Here is a 16,992-nt window from a genome sequence, read left to right on the forward strand (position 1 = left end):
AAAACTCATCCCTGGAGCTTGGACAACAACCAAAAACGTTGTCAAATTTTGAGGGATCCAATGCAGTGTCCTAATGAGTTATGGCTACCACAGAGACATGCGTTCTCTTTTATTACAATAGATTTCAGTGTTAATAATTAGTAGAGTCTCTTTTTCTTCCACCTCTCAGGTTTATGGCTGACATATTGCACACTTCAGTGGAATCCATGTTTATCAGTGCTTGGCTGATTTCAAGAAAAGCCAGCAGTCCATAGTTTTTAATCAATATTCTCCAAACCCTGCAAAATACAAAATACAACAAAAATGTCAAGGTGCCTGACATTCATAACGTTGCTACTGTACTATCAAACAAATGTGATTATGCAATCACATTTAACAACTCTTTTCTCTGAGGTATTCCTTTCCTTAATCCCACTAGTAGAATAATGTTCTGACTTTACAATCGCACAGCAAATCTTTATAAAACAAAGGCCTGTTACAGACTGACAAAATAAAGTTGCTTCGGGTCTCTTTGGAGGTATGCTGTTTAAATGATGCATGGGTCCTAAGAGTCCGGAGGTCGCGCCAAAGCCACACTCCATTCCTAAGCACTGGAGTGCAGCTTTGGTGCAGCTTCCGGATTCTTAGGATGCATGCATTATTTAAACAGCATACCTCCAAAGAGACCCGAAGCAGCTTTATTTTGTCAGTCTGTAACAGGCCAAAGTGTCTTATAGAATCACAGAGTTGGAGGAGACCCCAAGGCCCATCCAATCCAACCCCCGCCATGCAGGAACTCACTATCAAAGCACACCAAACAGATGGACATTAAGTACTGGAGGGCATTTAGAGAAACAGAGACAGTCACTATCCAAAATGCTCTTATGTAACAGAGGAATCCTGCTAAGCTAGGGCCAGGCGGTTCATTCCTTCCAAAGAGATGGGAAAGTCCTAGAATTTACATTACGAGCTCTTTGTTTTTGAAATTAAACAATATTATGCCAATGCCATGGACTTTTGAGGGAGACCTTGTGAATGCAAACAGGTTACCGTAATTGGTTCAGGAGGCACTGCTTGGTACTTTGATATGTAGGAGACATCGAAATAGGGTTTCTAATATAAAAATGCTTGGTAAAGCTGCAAGAAATAGGAAAAGAGTACATGATGGGTAGATAAGACTCCAGCAATGAAGCTACTGCCCTGACATTGCAAGGCATGAGCCAGGCCTCTTAGTATCTGGGTGCCTTGGAGGATGTCACATAGCAACAACATTACTAAAGGTCCTTAGAAACATTACTAAATAGTAAGGAAGACCAGCCACAGTTCTATGCTCTGGTGTCCAAGACCCTGTTGCTTACTATGTACCAATCTGATCATTAGAGCACCACCAAGACACTTTGGGCAAAATGGCCATTAACACACCAGGGCTGGAATCATGTTAGTTAGACCAAACTAGAACAGACCCATTGAATCAACTGTCGAGTAGCGAAACAACACGCAAGTAAATCCAGCTGATTCAATGGCTCCACTTTAGTTAGCATTAACAATGAGATTGAAGGAAACAGAGCATTCAGACAGGCTAAAATACATCTGTTCTGGGTCACTTTGGGGGTACGTTGTTTAAATGATGCATGTGTCCTAAGAGGCCGGAAGCTGTGTCAAAGCCATGCTCCAGTCTTTAGGACTGGAGCGTGGCTTTGGCATGGCTTCTGGGTTCTTAGGAGGCATGCATCATTGAAACAGCATACCTCCAGAGTGACCAGAAGCAGCTTTATTCTGAATGCCTGTCTGTCTGGGCCCATAGATTTTTGCAGCTGGACAGCTTTGCTGAGTAAGGCTTTCCAAACCAACCTTGGAGTCGAAGTAGCGATTGGTTCCTGAAAGGCGCCTGTCTCTTTCCATCAGGTGCCATTGGTAGGTGTTCCGAGCGATCCTCTTCTCCTGAGCGCATAGGAATGAAGCGGGAGAGAGAGAGAGAGAGAGAGAGGAGGTCAGGCGCAATGCAAGGCAGGGGAGGAAGGAGGGTCTGTGGCTCATGGCAGACCCACCATCGCTCTCTCACTTATGAGGCTCAACCTACATAAAGGCAGGGAGTGTCTTAAAGGAAGAAGTCTCTCCCCCATTGAGAGAAGGAAGCACTTTGGCGCCGCCTTCACTCTCCTGGCTCCATCCTGGAATGATGGCAGTCGCAGTCTGGTCCCTGGCCGAACTACAAATCCCAGGGTTCTGTAGGATCCTCCTGGAAGTGAAAGTGCTGCAGAGCCGCGGAGACAGGCAGCCAGAGAGGCCGTTCTGCGCCTGGGCTGAAGCACTGCAAGGGACAGGGCTAGGAAAGATGGCCAAGGGATTTGTAGTCTGGCAGAAACAGCGGAAGGCCTCTTAAAACTACAAATCCCAGGATTCCATCGGGCGGCACCGGGCTCCAGCTAAGACTTCCCCCGACGGAACCTTGCTGTATTGGGATCTGGAAGGGCACTGGGCCTCTCTTCGTCCGCAGCCCCTTTTCGGCCTGCCCCGCTGCATGACCTCCGTCCGCCGCTCACCTTCCCGCCGTTGGTGTATCTGTGGATCCAGAGGGTGGAGAGGCCGGGGATGGTGAGGCAGACGTACATCACCGTCAGGCTGGGGAGGATCTCGTACCACATCCCGACCCTCGGAGAGGAGGAGGCCCTTCTTCTCCACAGACGGCACTGCTGCACTGCGCATGCGTCGCTCCCTTCTCAGACCCTCCCAACGCACTGCGCATGTGTCATTCTCCCTTCAATTCGCACTGTGCATCCGTCACTCTCCCTTCCTAGGTCTTCTTATGCACAGCGCATGCGTCACGCTTCCTCCTCGTGCACACCGCCCTCATCTTCCGCCACGCTCGCCATCTAGACCCACAATGCACCGCGGCAGCTGCTGTTGCTATGGCGACAGAAAGTCCCACAAAGCTGACATTCTCCCTTTTTTTGGGAAGACGCCAATTAAGGGACTCTATTGTTATTATTATTATTATTATTAGTTGTTATTGTTATTATTATTACGTCCTTCTCCTTTTAAGCGCTGTATATAAGTACATAAAGGAGCCTTCCGGGTTCCTCAAGGGCGAAACTACCACCACGGCTATAGCTTTGCATTAAAGGCCTCTAAGATGGCCGCCGCCCCGAGGGATGCCGGGAAGAGGAGTCTCTAGGCAACGGTCGCGGCCTAGTCGTCGTCGTCGTCGTCGTCCTGGTTCCCGCGAGAGGAGGGCAGCCAATGGGCGGGCGGGGCCGAGCCTGAGTGGGACGGAGACGGGCTTGTTGTTGACGATGAAGGAGGACAAGGAGAACGCCAGGCCCAAAGAGAAGCGGGGAGGGACGGCGCCGGGGCCGGGGCCGGGGCCGGGAGGAGCCGCCATGGCCGGGGCGGACGCCAAAGCCGGGGGGGAACCGGACAGGCTCGAGCGGCCCAAGGATAAGAAGGAGACGCTCAGCAAGGTGACCGGGTCGGCAGCCCTTTCACCGCCTTGGCTCCGTCTTATAGACACCTGCGTCCACACTGGAGAAATAACCCGCTTTGATACCGCTTTAACTCTTTGTCTGGGTCTTTGCTATGGAATTCTGGGAGTTGGAGTTTGTTGTGGGGCCCAGAGCGGAGCAGAGCAAACTCCAACTCCCAGAATTCCATAGCAAAGACCAGATAGAGTCCAAAGCGCTGCCAAAGCGGGTTATTTCTCCATTGTCAGGTCCAAAACTGCGGGAATAACCCACTTTCGAGGCCGCTTCAACTGCCCTGGCTGAGTGCTAAGGAATCCTGGGAATTGTGGTTCATTGTGGCCCCATTGCTCTCTGGCAGAGAAGGCTCAGTGCCTCTCAAACGCTGCAGTCTTTGCACCTGGCTGTTTCTGAAGTGTGGTTTGGGCAGAGGAGGCTTTTCGGTTGGCATCATGGCTGAAAACACACACAGATTTAAGACGCCAATTCTGATGATCGCAAGACCTGAAGGTTGGCGCTTCGAGGCCCAAGTGCCGCGTATTGGATTGAGCCCTGGTCCCAGCTTCTGCCATCTTAGCGGGTCGAAAGCATGCAAATGCAAGGAGATAGATGGGTACCACTTTGGTGGGAAGGTATCCGCATCCGGTGCAGCCATGCTGGCCACGCGACTACCGGAGTCGTCTTCAGACAACGCTGGCTCCTGGGCTTAGTAACGGAGATTAGCATTATGCATTATAATAGTATGTTACTCTTCAGTGGAAAAGTTGCAGATAGACTTGAGGGTTTAGGGCTCAGATCTTAGACCACAACTGGAGTCCCTTCTAGCCCACGCAACTAGTAGATAACAGGGAAGGGCGTGTTGCTCCATCCCAACAACATCCCAAAACTTGCAGGTTCCCCCAACTCTGATCATAGAATCGTAGAGTTGGAAGAGACCACTAGGGCCCTGATCCAGTCCAACCCCGTTCTGCCATGCAGGAAATCCAAATCAAAGCATCCCTGACAGATGGCCATCCAGCCTCTGTTTAAAGACCTCCAAGGAAGGAGACTCTATCACCCTCCGAGGAAGGAGTGCATTCCACTGTCGAACAGCCCTTACTGTCAGGAAGTCCCTCCTAATGTTCAGGTGGAATCTCTTTTCCTGTAGCTTGCATCCATTGCTCCATGGGGTCCTGTTCTCTGGAGCAGCAGAAAACAAGCTTGCTCCCTCTTCAATATGACATCCTTTCATGAAGGATGAAGAAGTTATTTTATTAAAGAGTGATTTATACTTGTCAAAAAATATAGTGCATATTGTTAGACATACGCCTTGTTATACTTTGGAAGGATAGTAGTGAGCCAAATGTAGTAAGCTACTACAGAGGTGTGATAGGAAGCTGATTAATGTTGTGTCAGCTCAGCGTATCTTAGGCCTGATATAGACAGGCCAAAATAAAGCTGCTTCGAGTCACTTTGCAAGTATGCTGTTTAAATGATACATGCGTCCTAATTGTCCAGAAGCTACACCAAAGTCATGCTTTAGTGCCGCTTCCAGACCCTTAGGACGCATGCATCATTGAAACACCATACCTCCAAAGTGACCTGAAGCAGCTTTATTTTGGCCTGTCTGTATAGGGCCTAAGTTTTGTTTGCATTTGAAGACCACAGCAGCACCTTTTCCAGACTGGAGATGACAGTGACATGCAAAGTAGATCTGCTTGTGGCTCCTGCTATACTTTGACAGTATGGAGAAGTTATTAACCTAACAGAGTGGAAAACAGGCTGACTCTCTTAAAACCAATTGGCATAGCTTGCTGTTTTTTGAGAAAGGATTTTAGCTTTACCTATTGTATTTGTGTTCTTGGTAAGGCAGCTTGTGTTCTGAAAGCCGGGGAGCAGAAGTCTCATTAACATCAGGTCACCTTTTCCATAAACAATCCTCTTAGTTCTGCAATTTAAAAGAAGTCAACGCCAACAACATATTTGGCAAGTTGAGGTGTTTGTAAAAAGTGAAACTTTTTCTTTAAGGTAGTGATTCGCCGCCTTCCTCCCAGCTTAACCAAGGAACAGCTTGAAGAGCATCTCCAGCCTTTGCCCGAACATGACTATTTTGAATTCTTTGCGAATGATTCCAGGTAAGAGGAACTGTGAGCATTTGGCTGCGTTGCATGTAACAATGGCATGTCATTTATGTCTTTCAGTTTGACACCCGTCTGTGTTGTGTATATTTACAGTCATCACTCAGCAACGTTTCCTTATACATTGCCATTTTCTGTCCTTCTGCAGTTTGTACCCTCACATGTTTTCCAGAGCATACATCAACTTTAAAAACCAAGAGGACATAGTTCTGTTCAGGGATCGCTTTGATGGTTATGTTTTTGTTGATCACAAAGGCAAGTATGCCTGTAACTTGGCTATGTATATCATATCTCTGTTTTTACAAAATGTATTGGCATACATTTGTAAAGTAACTAAACTGATCTGTTGGCCCCAGAAATTGGGAGGGGAGGAATGTGTCATGTGCATGGACTGTGCTGAGCCAGTGGCGTCTATAATTTACTCTAAAAATCCCATCACTACTAAGCCTTGTGAGCCAAGCAGAGAGCTTTGGGTGGGGAAGATACACTACTAGCTTCTTAGAAAAGCATCTGTACAGGCGTGCAGTCCATTGTATGGTACAGCAAGGTCTCTGGTGTTAGGGACAAGTGAGACAGACTGGGATTGATCCTGCCCCATACAATGGACCTCAAGCCTTGCTTGATAGGGGTGCTATTTAAGAAACTTCTCCTTGACCATCAACTGCTGAAGGATCATGTTGCTTATGTTATTTTGCTTCCTTACCATTCTTCATGTAGCCAAATTTACGTTCTGTGCCATTTATGATAGGATAGTTTTGTTGTTGCTGTTCAAAAAGTATTTATTAAGTAAACCCCAACAAAGGACCATATGTAAACATTTGCACTTTTATAACCAAAGCAGTAGCTTTCAGTTCACTATAAAACACTATATAAACTGTCTGCTCCTAGAGCAGTGCAAAATAATTATGCAGTTTAAGGCTAGTTCACCTAGTATGATCCTTACCCACATGACTAGTACATCTCAGTATACACTCATGTGGTCCAATGTAATGTGTGGGCCAGACAGTTTTGGCTACCAGTGCCAGAACTTCCTGCAATCATCAAAGCTTTTTGTCCCAGCTGCTGGTGTGGGAAGCCTCAGCAGAAAGCTACACGAGCAGGAATTGTTTTAAGCTGATCTCCAAAATCACTTTCTTTCATTGAGTTTACTTTTGAAACATACTTTAGTGCAAAAAAATATATAGCCTTTGCTTCCTTTCTTAACACAGTTCTTGGTTTAATTTTTCCCCACTCATCTAGGTCTAGAATATCCTGCCATAGTGGAATTTGCACCATTTCAAAAGGCTGCCAAAAAAAAGAGTAAGAAAAAAGATGCCAAAGCTGGGACCATTGAAGATGGTTAGTAGGTGTGGTTATGTAATGAAACTAATTTCATCAGAAGGATTAAGAGATTTAGATTGCAGCACACTTCCTGGAAGCAAATCACATTGAACACAGCTGGTTCTGCTTCAGAGTGAATATGAATAGGATTGCAGTGCTAGAACTGTGTTCTCAAATAATGTTAAATCGCCAGGAATTTTCTTCACGTCAGAGAATAAGAAAATCCGTGTGTGTCTGTTTTAACCTGTAACCCCTTAAGTTTAGCTATACCCCTCTTAGATTGGTCAGGAGTAGATGTTTAGTTCCCATGTTGTTTGCCCTCTCTTTTACTTTGAGAAACAGCTTGCATTCACTCTGTTGGCTTCTGCTGTTATCTTTTTCTATCTTTTCAATAAATAAATATTTTGCTGGAAATCAGCTTGTCCTTCTACCTCATTTTTACTTGGAGTCACTTTGATTAATTGTCTATTTTAAAAAAAATCTTTAGCAATATTTTTGTCAGTGATATAGATAAATGCAGCTACAATGAAATTCTAAGAATGCTTATTCAAAGGTTACGTATTGCATTGTTCAGTGGTGCCTACTCCCTGGTAAAAGCATCGAAATGCAGTGCCTTAAATATTTGGTGAATATTTAGGGGAAATCTCAGGTAGCTGATTTCCTAAATAATTGAGATAGCCCATAACATATTTGCTGATACAGTTTAGCACTCCAGTTATATAATTTAATACAATATCGTCATTACTGTGGCACACAAACTTTAACATGATATATCAGTTGGGATCTCAAGATCATAAATCTTTTGATCCAAATACAGTGAAGAGATAACAGCTACTGATGTGTTTGTTTTTCTTTAGTTCTCAGTTAAAGAGTAATATGACTAAGATGGATATTACTTGTTGCTTTCTAGTCTTAATGTCTTAAACTGATATTATGTTTTGTTCATGTTACACATCTGCATTTTTATAGAAAGCAATTAATATATTTTATTCAAAACTAGTATATATTTAACATGGCTTTGGTTGGTTGTTAATGTAGGCTTTTCTGTCTCTGTGAACATGTCCATCTTTTTACGTTCTGTATTCCTTGGTTCTTCGTTAGATCCAGAGTACAAGAAGTTTTTAGAAAGCTACAGTGCGGATGATGAAAAATTAACATCCACTCCTGAGACCTTACTAGAGGAAATAGAGGCAAGAAACAAAGAATTAATAGGTATAACAATAATTGTTACAATTTATATGTATTTATTTCTCTGAGAACATCTAGTCTGCTGTTGATTTGTATCTTTGAAATATACTTTTTACTATTTTCATGTTTTCTGAATGTTTGTAAGCACTTGTAAGGGATAGAGAATGTATTCTAACTGTTAAAAAGTACATCTGGAAGTCCCATTTTAGTCTAAATTCCTATCTTGTTTAACTTGGAGCTGAGCAACCATCTAGCTATGCTTCATGGCACATGATGATGAAGGACAGAGTAAGAAAAACTTGTGTGGCTTGTCCTCAAATCACCATTATCTGAAGATGGATACAACAAAGGTTGTATTATCCTATCCCAAAGTATCATAATAGGTTGCTACTGAACTGATCTCCACATCTTATTATTCAAATAAGGCAACGTTGAAAGTACCGCTGGTTCTCAGACCACGCATGTTTTTCAGTACAGTCCGTCCTCGCCTTACGCGGGAGATCCGTTCCGGATCCCTCCGCGTAAGGCGAATTCCGCCTATGTTCGAGCCCCATTGGAAACAATGGGGCTTGTGTGCGGCGGCGCGGCAGCGCGCGGGCCACAACAGGCGCGCGCCGCGGCTTGAGCGCGTATGCTCAAGGCCACGTATGGCGCAGGCGCACTGTATTATTATTTCCTTTAATGGTTCCAATGAAGGAACCTTCTAACACTTGCACTAAAAGCTAGTGCGTCTTTTACTTTGATTGGTTCACTAAGATCAGTGGGATTCATTCCCAAGTAAGTGGATACTAAAATGTAGACGGAATAGTACTTGGTAGTGCTGGTGGAAGATTTTTTAAATCTAATTAAATATGTGGGATGGATGGGAACATTTTTATTTCTTGTGTGAGGGAAATGAATTGTTATCTCTTTGTAATAAAAACTGGTGTTTTGATCATATGGCTTCCTTATTATAAGTATTTTTGTTGCAATATTTTCCATATAATCTTAAGGAAAAATAGAGTCAAGCACATTCTCTTTTTCTGTCTTTAGCAAAAAAGACAACTCCTCTGCTGAACTTCTTAAAGAATAAACAGGTAACAATTCTTTTCAGTATTACACAGAGGCCATGTTATCTGTGCCTCTACACATCCATTTGTGGTATCCATTATGACTTTCCTCATTACCATACTGAGGGGATATAATGCTAGACTTTGTAATTTTATTCCAGGCACATAGGTCATTTAACATTTTCTTGGGATAGGGGATAAGGTATCAATGCATGTTGTTTTAATATAATTATTCCTCTTCATTTCCTACTTTAACAGCTCTGAATTTTTATCATGTGCAATTTGGAAATAAAAGCATTTACCTGAGTGCCAATATATTTTCTTAATTTATTCACTGTACAAAAGCTCTGGGTGAAAATTCCTCATAGTCAGCCTTGAATAATAAGGTCTCATTCACCCATATGTTTTTCTCACAGAGGCTTAGAGAAGAAAAACGCGAGGAGAGGAGGAGAAGAGAAATAGAGAGGAAACGACAAAGGGAAGAAGAAAGGAGGAAATGGAAAGAAGAAGAAAGAAGGAAAAGAAAGGAAGCTGAAAAAACAAAAAAAGTGGAAAGGTGTCCAGAGAAAGAGAGGGACAGATCTAAGGATGAACCAAAAATTAAGGTATCACTTCATTCCTGTAGGATACATTGGCCATATATCTTGCACTCTCATACATGCTTTGAAATACTACAAGACAAATAATGTATTTTGCAGATGGTTGGAGTATGGGAACAAGTTTCACTGGATTCATTGAAGCTTGTTTCTGAATGTAAAAAGAGAGAGAGAAAAGGACAGGATAGTGCTATGTTACACAGCATATGAATCACCTAACAGAAAATACTAGAATGCAACCCCCTTGATGTACATCTTGAAAAGCCACCAGTAGTTGAGATACTGTGTATGAATTGACTACAATCTTAGATGAAACACAACTTGTGAGAGCACTGTTGCTCACATTCATCCCTTCTTACCATGGCTTTCCCTGTTCTACCTTCCCCCTCCCACTTTTTCATTACCAAAATTGAATTTGGAAGCTTCTCTAAGCAGGAACCTTTCAGTAGCAAAAACCCTATTTTGGTGGCACCCTATAAATGTTACACCAGTCAGTGGCAGTATTAGCAGAAGTGACAAGGGCTGCTGCCACACTGCAGAAATAAAGCAGTTTGACACCACTTTAACTTCTATGGCTCAGTGCTATGGAATTCTGGGATTTGTAGTTTGGTGGAGCATCAGAGCTCTCTGACAGGGAAGGCCAAGTCATTCATTGCATTGAATCGTGGTAGTTAAAGTGATGTCAAACCGCTTTATTTCTACAGCATGGATACACCCAATATCATCTTTATTGCTTTACTCAATCTGATGATAGTAAAACAGAATACAGAACAAGGCTGCAGTCCTGAACCCTGGTGTTCATGAGTAAATGCCAGCTGACAGTAGGACTGCTGAATGTAGGTTTCATTGTAAACCACCTTAAGGTAAAATGCAGATAAAATGAAAATTATGAAAATAACTAGTTATGCATGCTAAATATGCATGCTAAATATCCCTATTTTTGTATTGTCTACCATTATCCTCTTCTTCAAGTGGCAGGCCAGAGCACTAGCACAGTTTAGCATTAGAACTAACTTAGTAAGGAAAACTAAATTTGTTCTCTTCCTAGCTACTTAAGAAGCCAGAGAAAGATGAAAGAGACTTTGAAAAAAAGGAAAAGGTCAAGAAACTGGAGAAAGAGAATCTGAGGGAGGACAAGGCTGCTAGCACAATCGGCAGTATGCCAGCCAAGCGCTCTGATGGGGATGTGAAAGAAGAAAAGGCCAAAAAGTTAGTATTTTCTTTGCAGTACGTATCCTTGCTTCTCAGACATGCTGATTAATTGGCTGCCTTATCCCAGAATTACTTTTGAATTACATTTGGCTCACTTTCTGAATTAGGACTGTTCTGTGCACAGAAAGTTGTAGGAAGATCTGCAGTTCCCTTTGGTGTTTTAAGCCATTTGATAATGGCTCCGCTCCAAACTAGATGTGTAAATCTACAGTGCTATATAAATAAAGTGTAATAATATAATAATAATAATGGCCAAGTGCATGATGGGTAGAACCTCTGAATATATTATAATTTGAAGAAAAATCCAGTGAAACTCCCAATGTGACAAGTCCTTAAAGCATGTACATTACTTACGTTGGGGAGCTGGTTTTGGTTGCAGCAGTTGGCTGAACTACTCTTACAAGCCATGGTTTGCTGCATGGTTTACTTATAAGGAGTGGTTCGTTGCTGTGAGATGTGTGGAACTGTGTTTAGAAATCAAGATGTGAAAGATCTTTCCCATGTAAATTACAGAGGGGTTGTTCTTCAGTTAGTTGTGTTTTTAGGTGATATATGTTTTCAGTTAGAAATCTGTCTCAGTCTTATGTGAAATTGCCACAGTCATCAGTGGTCAGGGTACTATAGTATTTATCACTGTTGTCTTCTCACATTGAACTCCAGATCTCTTCCACACAGACTGGAAGATGACTGTGGAAAAGACTACAGGGAGAGAGAGAGAGAATATGACCGAGACAGAGAATATGAGAGAATCCAGCGAGATAAACTTCGACGCCAAGAAGAAGAGCGACGGAGGCAGAAGGAGCGCTTTGAGAAAGAGAAAGTTTTCAGGAGAAAAGAAGAAGATGTGAAGAAGGAGAGAGATTCATTACGGGAGAAAGGAAAAAGAACTGAATTGGCAGACTATATGGGCAATACAGAGAAACCAGAGAAACCAACCAAAGAGGATAAAAAAGAAGACATGGGCAAGAGGGATCGCATTAGAAACAAGGTGCTGGTTCTGTAATAAACAAGCTTCATTTATATACCACTTCATACTGCCTAAGCACTGTCTAAGTGGTTTACAACTGTAATTGCCCCCAACAGTCTGGGTACTCATTTTAGCGACCTCAGAAGGATGCAAGCCTGAGTCGAGCTTGAGCCCTTTTGCTGGTCTTGAACTCGCAACCTTATGGTTTTGAGTGAGTAGCTGCAGTACAGGCATTTAACCACTGCGCCACCAAGTAATATGCACTTACTTGTTCATAGGTTGTGATATGTAGCTCTTACAGTCACTTGTGTGCCATAGACACAAAGGTGTAGTAAGTAGTTAGGAATCCATACAAACATAGTCTATTACAAAGCATTTTTTCACTTCTAAAATATAATTTACTTCTGGATGTGAATACAAAGGATTGTTGTTAATTGAAGAACTCAATGGCTTACTTCCCCAATAATAGCACTTACATTCTGCCGTCTTTCTAAGAAGCTCTAATAGGTCTTTCCCATTTTCCTCCTTAGAAAAATAATAGTAGAGTGTAAGTGGCTGGCCCAGTATCTCCCAGTGAGCTTCACAACTGGCTCAGACTTTTTAAACTTGGCACACATGTAACCAACTCTCTAACTACCACATCATACTTGACTGAAATTGGAATCTTACAACTTCAACTTTTATTCTCGTTTCAGGATCGGCCAGCCATGCAACTATATCAGCCAGGAGCTCGGAGTCGAAGTCGTTTGTCTGCATATGACGAAAGCTCTGCCAAGTCCTCTGACCAAGGAGCAGATAAAAAGCAAGAGTGTGAAACCAATAACACAAAAGAGGTAGAGTGATGGGCTTTGCCTATTCTCACTAACCTACAAGCCAAAGAGCATGAACTGTGCAGTCCAGAAGTGCCTTGGAGAAGGAGGAAGAGAAGAAGAATAAAGAGGAGCAGTGCTTTTGGATGTTATCTGGTTCCTGAGCCTCAATGCAGAGTCACAACTCAAACTTGTGTTTCCTCAATGAATTTTCATTTGGATGGAGGTGGGTGGCAGCAAAAAGATAAAGGTTTTGTCACCCTAAAATAAGTCAGGTGGCTAAAGGTGGTTCTACAAGTCCTGTGTTTTCAAATAAAAGCCACAAACTAGTATTTGCACTTAAAATACAGCCATCTTGGAGCCTCAGTGGTTGAGCAAGTATTAACATCACCACTTTGTTGGAGGCGAAAACTCAACACTTTTTAGTGTTGAGAGGGAGCTGGCTGTCCTGTTGTAGTGGGGGCACTTAAGTTTTTTCTTTGTTCTTTTATTAAAAGATGTGTGTAGCCTCAATAAAATAGCTGAGCTCTAGGCTGTATAGAGGAAAGGATTTTTAAACACATCTCATGTGACATCAGATATTGTTAACAACATTTATTTTAAAGGCATCTCTGTAGTTGCTAATTTTCCCAGCCTTTTCCTTTACTCTTTTCCTAATGATCTGTAGGAGAAATGTTCTGTTTCTGTTGTGCATTGCCTTCCTTGATGCATTTGAGTAGCCTTCCCCAGCTCTGGGGCCCTTTGATGTGATGAACCATAAGACCCATCCTCATCTGCCTGCATATACAATAACAGCGATGCCTGGGGTGATAGGTATTGTAGTACAACACATCTGGAGGGCAGTGGTCTAAGAAAATTGGCATTAGAAGAGGGAGGAATCAAGCAGCCCACTCCATGTTGTTGGACTTAAACTCCCAGCAGCTTGAGTTGGCATTGTGCTGGTGGAGAATGTTGGGAGTTGCAGTCCAGTGTCTAGAGGGCTACACAATATTCACGCTTGTATTATTGAAATATCTGGCAGCCCAGAAAGAAGATGATAATGTGGCTGCTTGTGCTAATGCAACACGATTATTTTGTACTTAATAAAACTGAGATGCTGTTTAAAACGTCCTTTTGTACTTTCTTACTTGGTGGGAAAGAACATAAACTGGTCTGATCTTCATCTTGATTATATTTGTGATCCTATGAAAAGGAGTGCTCCTTAAATTCTCCCCCAAAACAGACAAATCTATGGGCCCATACAGACAGGCCAAAATAAAGCTGCTTCAGGTCACTTTGGAGGTATGCTGTTTAAATGATGCATGCGTCCTATGAGTCTGGAAGCCATGTCAAAGCTATGCTCTAGTCTTTAGGACGAGCGTGGCTTTGGCATGGCTTCTGGATTCTTAGGACACATGCATCATTTAAACAGCATACCTCCAAAGTGATCCGAAGCAGCTTTATTTTGGCCTGTCTGTACAGAGCCTATATTTAGGCTGTGCTTGAGCACATTACTGAATTTTCTGCAATTGCTTTTCCTTTCCACATACCAGTTGTGTTTTATCTGTTTTATGTAAAGTAGTCAGCATATGAATGCAATTAAAAGCAGAAGCTCCCTTGTTGCTGTATTCACAGGGTGGTCAGTACTAGGCTTTCTAAGACGTGAGGCAGCAGCCTTTCCAGCCATCTCATCCTTTTAGATTGAGATGCTAGAAATGAAACCTGAGACCTTCTGCTTCCAAGCCATGCGCCTTACCACTGAACTCTGATCCCTGCATTACAGAAGGGAAGTACTAGAACATGAACTCAAGATCATTTTATAGACATAAATTCCATCGATGGTTCTCTACTTTCTAATGATACTACTAATAAACATTCTAATAGTATAAAATAAAATGATCTTGATCATCAAAGCTATGCTATAAACATGGAGAAAAAAGAATTGATTTCAGTAAATCACGAGCCAGCATGGTATAGTGGTTTGAGTGTTGGACTCTGGAGATTAGGGTTCTATTCCCAGCTCAGCCATGGAAACCCACTGAGTAGCCTTGGGCAAGTCACACACTGAGCCCTCCAATAGTTTTTTGTGGGGTTTTTTTCAGGCTATGTGGCCATGTTCTGGAAGAGTTTATTCCTGATTTTTGCCACCATCTGTGGCTGACATCTTCCAGCCACAGATACTGGTGAAACATCAGGAATAAACCTTTCCAGAAAACAGCCACATAGCCTGAAAACCCCACAAAAACAATGGATTCCAGCTGTCAAAGCCTTTGACTTCACATGATAAAGTTGCCTTATGGTCACTGTAAGTGGGAAACAACTTGAAGGCACAGAACAATGAATTCACACTCCCGGGTACCCATAACTTTTAGAAATGGGTTTTCCATCAGAACACTAGAAATTCATAAATCCTCTGTTCTTACCTATCCAGACCAAGCTGATGCAACTTGCTTTTCTAAAATCCTGTATGTTGAAGGAAAAAAACTAACCTTGTGCAGTTTGGGCTCAAAAATCTTTGCTTGGGTAGAATACAGCTGTCAAAGAAGCCAGTGCTGTTTATGCAGGCTTTCTATTTAATAATTGGGCACCAGAAGCAGAGTTTGTCCTAAAACGCATTTGGAGTGCAGCTTTAGGGTGTGGTTTAAAACATTTTCTCAGACTGCAGCCAAGACAGAGCTAGAAAAGATCCTAAAGAGCAAAGATATACAACTGAGCACTAAAGTTAGAATCATCCAAGCTATTGTATTCCCCATCACTATACGGATGCAACAGCTGGACAGTTAAGAAAGAAGCTGCTAGGAAGAAAATCAAGTCATTTGAGATGTGCTGGAGAAGAAGGCTGAGGTACCATGGGCAGCCAAAAAAACAAATGGGGCCTTGAACAGATCAAGCCTGAACTCTCTCCCTGGAAGCCAAGATGAGCAAACTATGGTTGTCATACTTAAATCACATCATGAGAAGGCAATTAGAAAATACAATAATGCTAGGAAAGGGGGAGGGAAATAGAAAGGAAGACCACAAGCTAGATGGATAAACTCATGGAAGTCACAAGGATGGATTTGCAAGGCCTCAGCAGAGCAGTGGAGGACAGTGGGTCTTGGAGATGTCTCATCCACAAAGTTGCTATTAATTGGGGTTGGCCTAAAGGCAGTTGGCAAAAACAACAAATGTTGGGAATGGGAGAAGAAAATATTTGTGGTTATTCATATAGCACACCTGGTCAGCAGAAACCATGCTTTCATGCAGCAGCATGCAACAGCAATGGCTCTGGGGCCAGTTTTCTGGCAGGAGACCTTAGCAGGGGGAACACAGGCATTGCAAAAAGGCAAAAAAACAAATGGAGGAATTGGAAGTCCACTCCCAATTTTGCAAAATAGGGTTTTTAAGTGTTACACAGTGCAAGGGGTGGAGAATACATACAAATAATTTAAAATGTGGATTTATTTTGCTAGCGTAAGAACACTTAAGAGAGTTCAGGGGTCTGAAAGGCCAAAAAACTATTCACTGCTGCCTCCACGCTGCAGAAGTAATCCAGGCTGACACCACTTTAACTGCCATGGCTCAAGGTGAGGGAATTCTGGGAATTGTAGGTCTGTTGTGGCACCAGAACAAACCTACAAGCCCCAGAATTCCCTTGCATTGAGACATGGCAGTTAAAGGCTGCATCCACACGGCAGCAATAATGCACTTAAACTGCCCTGGCTCAGTGCTATGGAATCCTGGGATGTGTGGTTTGCTGGGACACCAGAGCTCTCTGACACAGATGGCTAAATAGTTCACAAAATTGCAAATCCCAGAATTCCATATTCAGTTCAGTTAAAGTGGGGTCAAACTGCATCATTTCTCCAATACAGATGCAGCCACAGTGGTATCAAACCGGATTGTTTTTGAGGTGCGGATGCAACCCTGGAGGTCAAAGCACCTGCTTTTCTATAAAAATCCATCAGTGATACCGTTTATTGGCCAAGCGAAATGCACAATATACTCGTTGCAAGCTTTCAAAGCTCCATGTTACATCTTTACTAAGGGCTGAAACAACATGCAGGCATCTGACTAACATCTCCAATTATTTTTTTCCTCCTTGGTTTGTAACATCTTTGCCTGATGAAGAAGCCATGGAGCTTCGAAAGCTTGCAACAAGTATATTGTGCATTTCGCTTGGCCAATAAAAGGTTTGCATTTGTTAAATGGCCAACACAGCTACTCCTGAACGTCCCCTGCTTTTCTATAGTCTTGCTTGGAGCGCTGCAATGGCACCCAGGAGCCGCTAGATGTCACTGTAGCCGCTACTCTGCGGTGCAGGAACGCCTAGCCGGAT

At 42.8% G+C, this 16,992-nt stretch overlaps 2 protein-coding genes across 4 annotated transcripts; one reads left to right on the plus strand and one right to left on the minus strand.

The window, feature by feature from the left end:
• Positions 1-94: 94 nt before the first annotated feature.
• Positions 95-2,684, minus strand: LOC149308941 (NADH dehydrogenase [ubiquinone] 1 alpha subcomplex subunit 1-like). The gene is made up of 3 exons (XM_089536748.1): positions 2,523-2,684; positions 1,831-1,920; positions 95-278 (listed from the first exon to the last, which is right to left on the minus strand). The coding sequence occupies exons 1-3, from the start codon at positions 2,622-2,624 to the stop codon at positions 258-260; spliced, it is 213 nt and encodes a 70-aa protein (XP_089392874.1). The 5' UTR covers positions 2,625-2,684; the 3' UTR covers positions 95-257.
• Positions 2,685-3,186: 502 nt separating this feature from the next.
• UPF3B (UPF3B regulator of nonsense mediated mRNA decay) lies at positions 3,187-12,801 on the plus strand. Of its 3 annotated transcripts, none has more exons than XM_089536742.1 (10): positions 3,187-3,440; positions 5,445-5,551; positions 5,703-5,809; positions 6,794-6,892; positions 7,976-8,086; positions 9,095-9,138; positions 9,528-9,716; positions 10,756-10,916; positions 11,595-11,907; positions 12,582-12,801. In XM_089536742.1, exons 1-10 carry the CDS (start codon positions 3,273-3,275, stop codon positions 12,726-12,728), a joined length of 1,446 nt encoding a protein of 481 aa, XP_089392868.1. In that variant the 5' UTR covers positions 3,187-3,272; the 3' UTR covers positions 12,729-12,801. The 3 variants fall into 3 exon arrangements, with proteins under 3 accessions (XP_089392868.1, XP_089392867.1, XP_089392866.1); XM_089536741.1 differs by having other exon boundaries at positions 3,188-3,440; positions 10,765-10,916; positions 11,580-11,907; XM_089536740.1 differs by having other exon boundaries at positions 3,191-3,440; positions 11,580-11,907.
• Positions 12,802-16,992: the final 4,191 nt, after the last annotated feature.

This window comes from Sceloporus occidentalis, unplaced genomic scaffold, assembly GCF_023333645.1.
Source record: "Sceloporus occidentalis isolate IW3139 unplaced genomic scaffold, rSceOcc1.0.p SCAF_8, whole genome shotgun sequence".
NCBI classification, from domain to species: domain Eukaryota; kingdom Metazoa; phylum Chordata; class Lepidosauria; order Squamata; family Phrynosomatidae; genus Sceloporus; species Sceloporus occidentalis.